This window comes from Pseudophryne corroboree, chromosome 1 (assembly GCF_028390025.1).
Source record: "Pseudophryne corroboree isolate aPseCor3 chromosome 1, aPseCor3.hap2, whole genome shotgun sequence".
NCBI lineage: Eukaryota > Metazoa > Chordata > Amphibia > Anura > Myobatrachidae > Pseudophryne > Pseudophryne corroboree.
Genome location: NC_086444.1, coordinates 597,775,081 through 597,788,722, shown reverse-complemented (window position 1 = coordinate 597,788,722; position 13,642 = coordinate 597,775,081). Strand labels below are relative to the sequence as shown.

At 46.7% G+C, this 13,642-nt stretch overlaps 1 protein-coding gene across 3 annotated transcripts in view; it reads left to right on the top strand.

Annotated features, from left to right (window-relative positions):
* Positions 1 to 6,987, top strand: part of PCSK4 (proprotein convertase subtilisin/kexin type 4) — a 300,032-nt gene extending 293,045 nt beyond the window's left edge. For all 3 annotated transcript variants that reach the window (XM_063914303.1, XM_063914302.1, XM_063914304.1), the window contains 2 exons: positions 4,933 to 5,052; positions 6,225 to 6,987. In XM_063914303.1, the coding sequence (XP_063770373.1) occupies positions 4,933 to 5,052; positions 6,225 to 6,763 (659 nt within the window). In that variant the 3' untranslated portion in view covers positions 6,764 to 6,987. The remainder of the gene's footprint in view (positions 1 to 4,932; positions 5,053 to 6,224) is intronic.
* Positions 6,988 to 13,642: the final 6,655 nt, after the last annotated feature.

Genomic DNA, 13,642 nt, shown 5'->3' with positions numbered 1-13,642 from the left:
CTTTGTGCCTCCTACGGCACCTTAGGATCTCAAAGTTGTGTTGCAGTTGCTGCAATCGGAATGGTTTGAGCCTTTACAGGACGTTGACGTCAAGTTTCTTACGTGGAAGGCCATTACGCTGTTGGCCTTGGCTTCTGCGAGGCGTGTGTCGGAGCTGGGGGCGTTGTCTCACAAGAGTTCCTATTTGATTTTTCATGAAGATAGGGCTGAACTCAGAACTCGTCAGCAATTTCTTCCAAAGGTGGTGTCTGCGTTTCATATCAACCAACCTGTTGTGGTTCCGGTGGTTACAGACACCTCTGTTACTTCAAAGTCCTTGGATGTTGTGCGGGCTTTGAAGATCTATGTGAAGCAGACAGCTTGACACAGAAAATCTGACTCGCTGTTTGTTCTGTATGATCCCAATAAAATTGGGTGTCCTGCTTCAAAGCAGACAGTTGCACGCTGAATCAGGCTTACTATTCAGCATGCTTATTCCATGGCAGGTTTGCCGTGTCCAAAATCTGTACAGGCCCACTCTACTAGGTCGGTGGGTTCTTCCTGGGTGGCTGCCCGGGGTGTCTCGGCTTTACACCTCTGCCGAGCAGCTACTTGGTCAGGTTCGAAGACGTTTGCTAAGTTCTACAAGTTCGATACTTTGGCCTCTGAGGACCCTCAGTTTGGTCAATCAGTTCTGCAGGAACCCCCACACTCTCCCACCCAGTTTGGGAGCTTTGGTACATCCCCATGGTCCTAATGTGGACCCCAGTATCCTCTGGGACGTAAGAGAAAATAGGATTTTAATTACCTACCGGTAAATCTTTTTCTCGTAGTTCGTAGAGGATACTGGGCATTCGTCCGGTGCTTTGTTTCTTCCTGCACTGTTACTTGGTTAAGTATTATTGGTTCCGCGGTTGCTGTTCCTGGTTTAAAGTTTGGTTAGCTTGGCTTTCCTCTAGTTTGTGTATGCTGGTTCGGAATCTCACCACTAGCCTTTTATATCCTTCTCTCAAAGTATGTCCGTCTCCTCGGGCACAGTTTCCTACACTGAGTCTGGTAAGAGGGGCATAGAGGGAGGAGCCATCCCACACTATCAATTTCTTAAAGTGCACATGGCTCCTAGTGGACCAGTCTATACCCCATGGTACGAATGTGGACCCCAGTATCCTCTACGGACTACGAGAAAAGGATTTACCAGTAGGTAATTAAAATCCTATTTTATTTTTATTTTTTTTTAAGCAAAACGTAATACATATTAGATGCCAAAACTGTGTGCCCACTAAGTGTTTTCGTAACTACTTTTGTAGTTTTGTTCCATTTTGTCCTAAACAAATCAGTGGAATTTTTGGAAAATGCAAATAATGAAAAAAGAAGGGTTGAGTGGGTACTGCTCAAAAAAGTAATATTTATGTTCAGGGGCGAATCCAGAAGAAAATGAAAGGTGGGGGTGAGGAGGTGGAGGCACCATAATAGAGGAAAGGAGGGTGGTTAGTGGAGCTATTTATAGTTGCCCTCCCAGAAAAGGAGTGTGGTTTGCTACAAGGGGCATGGCCTCACAGGTTAAGTGGTATGCGCGCCACAAATGCAAGTTGTTCAAATTTTAAAATAAAAAAGAGAGAGTAGAGGGGGAGGAAGAGAGGGAAGGACAGAAAGAGGGAGGGGCAGAGAGCGAGAAAGAAAGTGAGGGGAGAGAGAGAAAATGTATGCTGTGAGTGAACTGATCTTCACCAGTCACTGATCCATGCAGGGGCAAAGTTGTGATGGAGGAGACTAGGGTGGGACCGGTCACTAGATCGTGTTGTTGGAGCCTAGCAACAAGTTGTGTCAGAGAGAGCAGGAGGGAAGGGGAGGGCCCCCGGTTCCCCCTACTATACTCTGACTGGACTGCCTCTTCCTGTTTTGTTACCACTCTCATTGGAATCTGTAATGAGTCAGTGTGAATAAGAAGCGAAGCAGGAAGAGCTATAGCAGCACGATAAGTGCTGGTATAGTACTTCCCTCCCAAAAAAACTCATACTGCATATTCATTTGCAAAAGATTAGCAACCTTTCAGAGACTTTTTGTAGTATTTATAAAAATAAAAATAAATCCCCAATCAAGAAGAACAAATCAGGCGCTCCCAATTGTGCAGTAATATTATATAAATATACACACACCTATAAATCCACAGTAGCTGCTCTCAGAAGGTGCTCTGAACACCTAATAAAACAAAGCTATTATTGTCTAGGATATATAAATAATAGAGAGCGCTTTAAATAATACAATAACAATTTATTATCAGATAAATCACTTAAATATCAGTGATTTATCTGATAAATTGTTTTTGTAGTATTTGACCAGAAAAAGATGCGCAAGTTGCCTTGAACCTTCCTATAGTTAAAATAAAATTTGTTATAGGAAAAGGAAAATTCCAAAAATCCTGCTGAAAAGCATCGATTGTTTTTATGTGGTAGCCAGGCAGTTTCTGATGACTGGTTTTTATTTTTCTGCGGTTCATCTGGAACCCTGCTAAAACATTTTCATCATCCGAAGTCTTGTTCAGATTCTTCCCATTTTACAAAAGTGCTATTATTTTCAAAAGAGTGGATCAGTTGTTAGGACAGCTTCAGAAACTAATACCAAGGCTAGCCTCTTATTATTATTTTTTTTATTTCTTTTTTACTATTTAAAGAAATTTAAGATGCATTCTCCAACAATGACTGTAGATGTCATAAGAACTTCAGACTTTATGCATACTTTGCGCGGCAAAGTCGTGTGAATCTGAAAAGGGGCATGGTCTGTCAAAGAGGTGTGGCTTCATGGGAATGCCGAGATCGTAAGCCATGCCCCTGTTTTCGTCACTGTGGGGGCATGCCCAGCGCTCTGTGAGTTGCTGGCCATCCACCCTGTTCCTCTGTGGGGATGCAGTCATGTGACTGGCGCTCGGGATCCTGGCAGTCACTGTGCCGACGCCGGAATCCCGAGCGCACACAGCATCTATTCTGTGACAAGAGGCCTCCAACTGCCCCCCCCCCCCCCCCCACACACACACACACACACACACACACACACTGTGGCCTGCGGAATATGTATATGCTGTATAAATAACTGGCAATAAATAGAGTGTACAGTGGTGGACAAATTTGTTGGTACCCTTCCATGAACTGCTAGCATTGTTGATTGGTTGATGATGCAGGCCATCCACCAATCACTGTTGTGGCATATCCAAACACTGATTGGTGGATGGCTAGTGCTATCCACTAATCAGAGAAAGCTTCAATCATGCTGGGTAGGACTGGCATTGGGTAGAAATGAAGATGGAGCCAAAGTGGAATAGAGGTTAGTGTGCGGGGTCATCAGCACAGATCTGAGATCTCATTGTAAATGGGGAAGGGGGTGACAATGGGCAGTACTGCTCATGATACAAATTATGGGGGGTCATTCAGAGTTGATCGCCCGCTAGCAACTTTTTGCAGCGCTGCGATCAGGCTAAATCTCTGCAAAACTGTGCAAGCGTATGCACCGCAATGCGTAGGCGCATCGTACCGGTACAAAGAGGATAGGTGCTGGGCGATGGATTTAACAAAGAATCCATTTGCACAGCCGATCGCAATGTGATTGACAGAAAGATGGCGTTTGTGGGTGTCAACTGACCGTTTTCTGGGAGTGTTTGGAAAAACGCAGGCATGTCCAAGTGTTTGCAGGGCGGGTGTCTGATGTCAATTCCGGGACCAAAAAGACTGAAGTGATCGCAGCGGCTGAGTAAGTCCAGAGCTACTCAGAAACTACTAAAAACTTTGTCGCCTGCAAAAGCGTTCGTACACTTGCAAAGCGAAAATACACTCCCCCATAGGTGGCGACTATCTGATCGCAGCACAACAAAAAGTTGCTAGCGAGCGATCAACCCGGAATGACCCCCTATGTGAGGAAGGGGGCAATTCTGTTCATTATACTAATCATGAGAAACCCGGAGAGAGACGCTGCATGCTACTTTGGGGGTCAGGCATGAATTGTTATGTCTTTAGGCCCCACCCCCAAGATGAGGAAATTATGTGATTTGCAGGTAGGGGCAATGCTAAATTACATGATTAGCCCTGCCCCTTCACACAGCTGTCAAGAGTGTATTAATTTTATCCCCATCCTGCCTTCTTCAGTAGAAAGCAGGTGAGAATCCACAGGGTGCGGGAAAGACATCTACCCTTCCGGTGCTGTGGGGACTACCCAAAAAATCTGGAGCCTCCCTCACTTTACAGGAGTGTAGTATGGATTAATCCTATACAGATTGCATTATATTCTGCTTGTAGATTAATCTTGAAGTTGTTTGCATACAAGATATAAAATCGTATAATACAAGTTGAGCTCGATGGACATTTTGTCTTTTTTCAGCCTCATCAACTATGTAACTATGTAAGACAAGTCAGAGTCTATGTATAGTATACCGGCTTTAGTATGATATCCCGGAGATCGGGATACCAGCGGTCACAGGACCGACCCCGGCATCCTAAACCCTTGAATTTTGACATGTTTGGGGTAAGTAGGCCAACACACATACATAAACTAACCTTCCTCTCGTGGTGGCTAGGGCTAAATCTAGGGGGGTGGCAGTTAGGGCAAAATTTGGGGGGGGGGGTAGCTATGGCTAACCACCACCCTAGTGCCTACCCTAACTCCTCCTAATACCTAACCCCATTAATACATCCCCAACCCTAATACCCACATTGATACTTACCTTCGGGATGTCAGCTGTTGGTCTCCCTGTGCCGGTCTCCTTAGTGGTGTCGGGATCGCGATGCCGGCATTCGGACCACCTGGATGCCATAGGCATCCTTGGAATTAAGGCTAGGTTAGGGCACTGTATATTCTCTTTATTTCTCATTAGAAAATAAATTATTGTTTGCTTTTCTTTGACAAATGGTTTTGCTCATATTTGCTGTGATGTTTAACCAATTTTACTCTAACCTTACTGTGTTTTAGGACTATTGTATAGTTTTGTGCTCCTTCTGTATGGAACCGATGAAGTCTTGATGGCTAGAAAAATACTGCAGCCTGTGCTAAGTAAATGTTTAACTTCTGATCTTAATGGAACATGCCTGGGTAAGCTGCACACATATCACATAACATAAACATTCATATGTATTCTAACACTTAAGTCACAGTTTCCCAAACTTCACCAGTACAGTCCAGGTTTTAAGGATATCTATGCTGGAGCACAGGTGATTTAAGTAATACCTAAGTCAATTTGATGTAGTCATCTGGACACAAGCCTGGATATCCATAAAATTTGGGCTGTAATGGCAGAGTTTGTGAAACTGACTTAAGTAATTCCTGAAGGGGTATACACTTTTCTCCTTTGATTAAGGGGGACATGTACTAAGCAGTGATAAAAGTGGAGAAGTGAGCCAGTGGAGAAGTTGTCCATGGCAACCAATCAGCTGCTCTGTATACTTTTATAGTATGCTAATTATAAATGTTAAGTCAATGCTGATTGGTTGCCATGGGCATTTTTTCAGTATTCATCATTCCTGCCTACAAAATGTATCACTTCTGAAAAACTGCTCCTTTTGCAGAGACAGTTTTTCGGAGTGATAATTTTCTCCTTATTGCCAATATTTCCATCTGCAAACCCACCATCCCACCCCCCAGCTGGCATGTTCTGTAAGTTTCAAGCTGTCATTCTGCTGGTGTTACTGTATATGAGGTATGCATTGTTTTTTTTTAATGGGGTGGGGGAGGTAGTTTCATTCTAAAAATAAGTGCTCACTAAACAGGGGCGGCATAAAACAGGAGGGGTCCTGTGTGCAGACTCCTATCTGTAGTCCCCTCATCTCTGCAGTGCCGTAGACTCTGCAAAAGCGCACGTCTCTGAAAACATGGTGCCCACCATGTTGCCAGAGACTAATCTCTAATGCGGATATGTGGATCTCAGAAAACATGGCTTGCCATGTTCCTGGAGACAAATCTTTACTGTGCATGCGCAAATCACTGGGAAAATGGATGCCATGCCGTTTTTTTCAAGTTACATCTCCGGCATCAGCTGCGACGATGCGAGACTCTGGAGAGGTAAGTAATTGAATATGGGTGCAGGGTGTTTGCGATGTGGGACCCCTTGGACACAGGGGCCCGTGTGCACCGCACACACTGCACCCATTATAGAAATTACTATGTCCCTAAGAGTATATTTTATTAGGCTATAGTGCACTAATGTTTTGCTGTATACACAATGCAGGATGCTCACAAAAGTATTAAGATCCCATTTATGTTTCTAGAGTGTGAAAGACCATTTTATGCCTTTGGACGCCTCTGCCTTTCCTATTGTCCTCCAAAATACTTCAAAACCTTACAGCAAGTAAAGACAACAGCGAAAGAGCCACCGATCTCTCGCACTGCTGTAGCCTGTGCCTCTTGTCACCCTTCCTGCTATACCTGCAGGGGCCACTCTGCCAATAACTGCACTGTCTGCCCACCTTTTGCTACGTATGATGTACAGGAGCATTCCTGCTCACAACCTCACTTTCCAAGGACAGATCTCAGTACTGGTGGCTCAATGAAAGTCACCCAAATTGTAATAGTGGTTGCCATGGTTATAGGGATGGCTGTATTTCTTCCCTGCCTTATTTGTTCCCTCTACTGGCTCCTGAAGAGAACTGTGTCCAGACATTCCATTCCGAAGACATCTCATTCACCTGTAGTTGAAATGTCCAGTTTACACCCAGTGAATGAGGATGAGGAAGCTGCCGAGGTAGCACACAGATTTCTCTCATCTACCAAGAGTGATGGGGAAACTAGCCCCAAGGATCTACCTTGAGAGAAACTACTGTAACTGGGTTTTAACATGAATGAGGTTCACATTAGTTGGCTGTGGGATTTGATTTTGGCTAATACTGCATCTACTCACATGGTGAACCGTGGGATATACACTGTAATGTTACATTTATGTAAAACACCATGCATCAGTTTCAAGAGCCATACAATTAAAGGTTGCAATTAATTGTAGCCCAATAAGAAATAGAAATAAAGCTGCAGCACGTATTATGGTCATCCATTTAAAGTACCTGATTTATAGTATGTGGCAGTGGTGCATACATTCATTTAGACAACTGGTTCTCAAACTATTTTAAATCACAGCACCCTAGAGCAGTGGCCAACCAGTCAGTGACAAAGAGCCAAAAAACCTTGTTAGGTACGTCAAAGAGACGAAATCGAGCAGATGGCGTGCATGCAAAAATGGAATGTGGCCTTGTGCCTGCTAGACCACACCCCTGGTATAAAATACATTGAAAAAGCCAGACCGACATAAAATAATTTTTTTAAAGCCAAATCCATTGGAAAAGCCACTTTTACATAATAAACTTCAGCTCCCCCATGTGTCACTCCAGCCAGCTCCCCCATGTGTCACTCCTGCTAGCACCCTCCTATGCCACTCCAGCCAGCTCCCCCATGTGTCACTCCAGCCAACACCCTCCTGTCACTCCAGCCAGCTATCCCATGTGTCACTCCAGCCAAGACCCTGCTGTATCACTCCAGCCAGCTCCCCCATGTGTCACTCCTGCTAGCACCCTCCTATGCCACTCCAGCCAGCACCCTCCTATGCCACTCCAGCCAGCTCCCCCATGTGTCACTCCAGCCAACACCCTCCTGTCACTCCAGCCAGCTCCCCCGTGTCACTCCAGCCAACACCCTCCTGTCACTCCAGCCAGCTATCCCATGTGTCACTCCAGCCAAGACCCTGCTGTGTCACTCCAGCCAACACCCTCCTGTCACTCCAGCCAGCTCTCCCATGTGTCACTCCTGCTAGCACCCTTCTATGTCACTCCAGCCAGCTCTCCCATGTGTCACTACTGCCATGACCCTGCTGTGTCACTCCAGCCAATACCCTTCTGTCACTCCAGCCAGGTGTGTCACTCCTGCTAGCACCCTTCTATGTCACTCCAGCCAGCTCTCCCATGTGTCACTACTGCCAAGACCCTGCTGTGTTACTCCAGCCAGCTCCCCCATGTGTTTCTCCTGCTAGCACCCTCCTATGTCACTCCTGCTAGCACCCTCCTATGTCACTCCTGCTAGCACCCTCCTATGCCACTCCAGCCAGCTCCCCCATGTGTCACTCCAGCCAACACCCTCCTGTCACTCCAGCCAGCTCCCCCGTGTCACTCCAGCCAGCTCCCCCGTGTCACTACTGCCAAGACCCTGCTGTGTCACTTTAGCCAATACCCTCCTGTCACTCCAGCCAGCTCTTCCATGTGTCACTCCTGCTAGCACCCTTCCATGTCACTCCAGCCAGCTCTCCCATGTGTCACTACTGCCATGACCCTGCTGTGTCACTCCAGCCAATACCCTTCTGTCACTCCAGCCAGGTGTGTCACTCCTGCTAGCACCCTTCTATGTCACTCCAGCCAGCTCTCCCATGTGTCACTACTGCCAAGACCCTCCTGTGTCACTCCAGCCAGCTCCCCCATGTGTCACTCCAGCCAACACCCTCCTGTCACTCCAGCCAGCTCTTCCATGTGTCACTCCTGCTAGCACCCTCCTATGTCACTCCAGCCAGCTCCCCCGTGTGTCACTACTGCCAAGACCCTGCTGTGTTACTCCAGCCAGGTCTCCCATGTGTCACTACTGCCAAGACCCTGCTGTGTCACTCCAGCCAGCTCCCCCATGTGTCACTTCAGCCAGCTCTCCCATGTGTCACTCCTGCCAACACCCTCCTGTCACTCCAGCCAGCTCTTCCATGTGTCACTCCTGCTAGCACCCTCCTATGTCACTCCAGCCAGCTCTCCCATGTGTCACTACTGCCATGACCCTGCTGTGTCACTCCAGCCAATACCCTTCTGTCACTCCAGCCAGGTGTGTCACTCCTGCTAGCACCCTTCTATGTCACTCCAGCCAGCTCTCCCATGTGTCACTACTGCCAAGACCCTCCTGTGTCACTCCAGCCAGCTCCCCCATGTGTCACTCCAGCCAACACCCTCCTGTCACTCCAGCCAGCTCTTCCATGTGTCACTCCTGCTAGCACCCTCCTATGTCACTCCAGCCAGCTCCCCCGTGTGTCACTACTGCCAAGACCCTGCTGTGTTACTCCAGCCAGGTCTCCCATGTGTCACTACTGCCAAGACCCTGCTGTGTCACTCCAGCCAGCTCCCCCATGTGTCACTTCAGCCAGCTCTCCCATGTGTCACTCCTGCCAACACCCTCCTGTCACTCCAGCCAGCTCTTCCATGTGTCACTCCTGCTAGCACCCTCCTATGTCACTCCAGCCAGCTCCCCCATGTGTCACTACTGCCAAGACCCTGCTGTGTTACTCCAGCCAGGTCTCCCATGTGTCACTCCTGCCAACACCCTCCTGTCACTCCAGCCAGCTCTCCCATGTGTCACTCCTGCTACCACCCTCCTATGTTACTCCAGCCAGCTCTCCCATGTGTCACTACTTCCAGCACCCTCCTGCGTCACTCCTGCCAGCACCCTCCTGTGTCTCTCCAGCCAGCTCTGCCATGTGTTGCTCTAGCCCACCCTCATGTATCACTACAGCTCCCCCCCATCAACTCATGCCATTGCAGCAGTCCCTAATGTGTCCTCTGTTTGCTTGTGGGTGTCTCACCTCTAGTATCTGGCTCCTTCAGTTTTCAATCCCTGTAGAGCTGCTGCGTGTCTGGCTGGAGTGCAGCAGTTCCCGAATCTGTCGTGGTCACATGATTTAGAGTGTTGGGAGCCACATTTGAATAAAGAAAGAGCCACAGTTTGGTCACCGCTGCCTTAGAGTATCAGCATTTTTTACCGCACCCCTAGCCCCAAAAATAAAAAATTATTCAATTAAATAAATTGTGCTTACCTATCATCCATAGGGTCAGTTATGTGATGGTGGACAGGGCTGTGCTTGGTTTTGCCCACATGTTTTTTATTGAAAGTCAACAGCACTGTTTTTGCCCGTCCCATTGGCCATACATAATATGATTTGGTCCTGGACCACCAACCTCCATGGCCCCCAGTTTGGTAACCACTGATTTAGACAATTTAAGAAAGTGGAATAGATGTTATATTTTGTTCAGTATCAAACATCACTCAATTACCAGACATCTGTATATTTTCATGTATAGTATAACACTTCAAACTGGCCCATTTATCAGTAATCACGTCTGCAGTGCCATCTGGATATCATTACCGCCTGGCTGTATGAAAGAACACACGCAGGAACTGGGTGCCCTGAAAGGAGCCCATCCCTGCAGTGTGCTAGGTGTGACCACATCAGCAGTCTCTCCACTCCTATCATGGTGATAAGTGCATCACCCATTGCTAAGGAGGCTTCCGGAGGAACGCTCTCCCGGTGACTTTATCAAAGTGTAGCCCGTAGCCTACAGCAGTATAACACCATCTTCAGATAGAGTTAGCTACAGTGACCAGACTGCGGAATTCTTCACATTCTGGAGCTTGGTAAATCTGAAAGCATTGCATCCCCATTAGAAACCTATGCGGGTTGTGGCTGCTGATGGAAATGGTTTGGTATTGAAGATATCTGCTGTGGTCTCTCCTTCATACATTGGGGTGATAATAAATATTTGCAGACATCCCCAGGAAACAGGTGCTTTTGGGGAATATGCTGCAGTAGATCAGTATCGATGAGACAGCCACTTCAAACAGGCACTGGCATATTACAGAGTGGACATGAACTGGACAGTATATGTAAACATTAGTTGACGCAGTCAGACAAAAGTCAGACGTAGGAGGCACTTTGAGAAGCAGAACTGTGCTAGTGAGATTATAGTAGTTAATCTTATAGTAGTTAATCTGAAGTAACATATTTAAGCAGTATGGTCAGTGCTGGATGCATTAATGGTTTACCTATACTTTGGTTACTTTCTACTCCCCATGTATCATGCTTTTCATATCACTGGCACTAACTACATCCATGTATGCTTACGAGCAGTCCTATTCTCTCCTTTTCTGTTTCTTCTGCAATATACTCGCTAATTCATGCTGTGGCAGGAGACCACAAGCCACGTGGCTAAAATGTGCACTGCAGCACTGAAGGAATTAATCACATTGCCGCCATTTTTAAATGGACCTATAGGCGCAGTTTGTTTTTTGTTTTTTTAAGAAAGTACATCTTAATGTTTTTGGTGTGCCGTGGTCCCGGACCCTCTCTATGAGGGATATCAGCAAGCAACCGCTGCAGCCAACTGCTGGGGGGCTAGGAGCTAGCTCATGGCACTTCAGCACTACAGGACAACTGAGGACAATCGGTAGATTTAACCCCCTGTGCGCTGCATTGTAGAAGGGTGCACAAAGCCACCCACTGAGGGACTGGGACAGCCGGATCCCAATGCAGCATGTTAACCCCCAGAGCGCTGCACCAGGGGTACTGTGTACAGTATAACAAGATTCTGTGGTCCAGGATCTTGGCACCCCAGTACATTAGTGCTGTGGTGTGACAATTTTAAATGCCTTAATTGGTGCTAGGCACCATGTTTAAAATGTATGATCAGTGCCAGCTGCTGTGAGGTGAATGTAATTTGTTATATGCTGCAGCCATAGGTCTCCTCTGGTGGCTGCTGCAATGCAGTTAGTTGTGCTGCACAAGTCCCAGGCTGCAGGGTTAAATTATGTAAAATGTGTATGCAGCACTGAGCCAGAATGGCAGTTCCTGAGCTGCAGTGTATAAAGTATACAGAGTATATTTTAAAGGTGTGCATAGAAATGTATTTTTAAAGATATGTGCAGCAGGGAGCCAGGGAGCTGCAGTGCTGCAAGGTGTAAAGCCTAAAATGAATTTTAAATGAAAATGTGTATGAAATAAAATGCACTTGCCTTTCTCCCTTGTGGTGTAGGGGGAATCCGAAGCCCTCTGTGAGCTGCTGGCTTCCCCTGCCTACCTCCTGTGGCCAGGAGACTCTGCCCAGGGACCTTGGTTGCCCATCTCTGGAGCTCAGATTCAGGTTAGAGATGGTGAGGTGGGTCATCTAGCAGAATCCTGTTAGTCTGTTTTGGAGGGGGCTTTCCTCCACTCTAGACGTGCCAGCACCTGAGCGGTGACCATCACCACAGTTGGATTAAAGCACAGAGGATTACCCACTCCCCACTGTCCATTGGGGCAATTTTAGAGGTAAGCATCCCTTGGGCCTGCTAGGCACATGCATTTTACTTGATTAGAAGTACTGTACCTCCATGGTATTGTATTATGAGAAAAGGAGGCATGCATGCCTTGTTTTTAGATATGCCTTCTTTGACTTCATGAAGAATTTCACGGATGTGAACATCTGCTGGACACCCTAAGCAATACTTGCAAAGGGAGAGAGTCTTTTTTTTTAAGACTTTATGAGCAATAAACATCTTGCCTTTAAGAGGACTATCTGAATCCTCTGACCAGCAGTTCTGGGTTGAGCCCAGCGCCCTGTGAACCAACTATTGAGCCCAGCGTCTTCAAGCTCCGCCCTCTGCAGCAGTTCCTGGTTCATGTTGAGGGACCAGTGGAAACCAGCTGAGACCAATCAGGAGGTGTAGCTGCAGCTTGTCCACGCATACACAGTAGAAGCAGTTCCAGGTGCCACTTGAAAAAGCCGGGTGGTGGCAGCAAGTTACCCGCCCACTATGCATTGGGTGGAGTCAGTAACAGGCGGTTTCTGACAGTAAGAAGGACTCCCCTATTGTCCTAGGTCCAGTGGAATCAAACAAGTCTGTGATTGCCTGGCACACCCGGTCACACATGTTAACATTCAATCCTCCCCAAAACTTTGAAAATTTTGTTAAATGCGGGTGTTATTGTCAAGCTGTGGATAGGCAATACATTGCAGCAGTGACAGAAAGGTGTTCTTTGAATCTTGATCACAGTTTGTCTGTGAAAACAAATTAAGGGACAGCTGGGGGTGTTGGAGGTCATGGTGCCCAGTTCATGATTTGGTAAAACCGCATGCAACAACCGTCTTCCAATAATGTTAAATAGTATAGAATGGTCCCCCATTAGGATAATTCTAAAGATCACTCTACTTCCCTTTTTCAAATAGATACAGCACTGTTTATGCAATATCCTTCCATGACCACAGGCTTTGGCTTTTTATTAAGCCCTCTTATCAACCAACCCCTGCCCTTAGTCACATACAGCACTTACTTGAGCCTGCATGACGAGTGTGCGACACCTGGATAATCCCAACAAAACCACTTCGCCTGTAATGTAATGACTTTGTGTGATTGTTTATGTGGGATGTAAAGTAGCATATATTTTTTTGTTTGTTTTTAATCTGCTTTAAACCCCACAGCGCAAAAATTCCCGAAACCAACTATTTGGACAAATTGTGGTTTATTACATTACTCACTATAAACACCCTAGTTACATACCTCAAATATACCGGGTTTTTTTGGGGATTGTCCTGCAGTTTGTGTATGGTGGTACAGGGGGAGCACATACTGCTGCTCTACAGAGCAGAGCTGCGGGTGACTAAATATTTCGAATATATTCTTTTGTATTTTTCATATAGTCAGATTTCTGATAGGACAGGAAAGGCTCTGCCTAACCCCACCGCATGTCACTGGTAAGAACATATCATTTTCCGGAGTCAGGGGTGAAAAGTCCACCCTCTGGTCAACCCCACTAGAGAGCACAGTGCCTTCAGACAGGCCAGAAGGCCCCCAGCATCATCAAATAAGCCAGCGAGCACCCATCACTATCTGACAGGGCAGAGAGCCCCGGGCAAAGAAAAAAAGG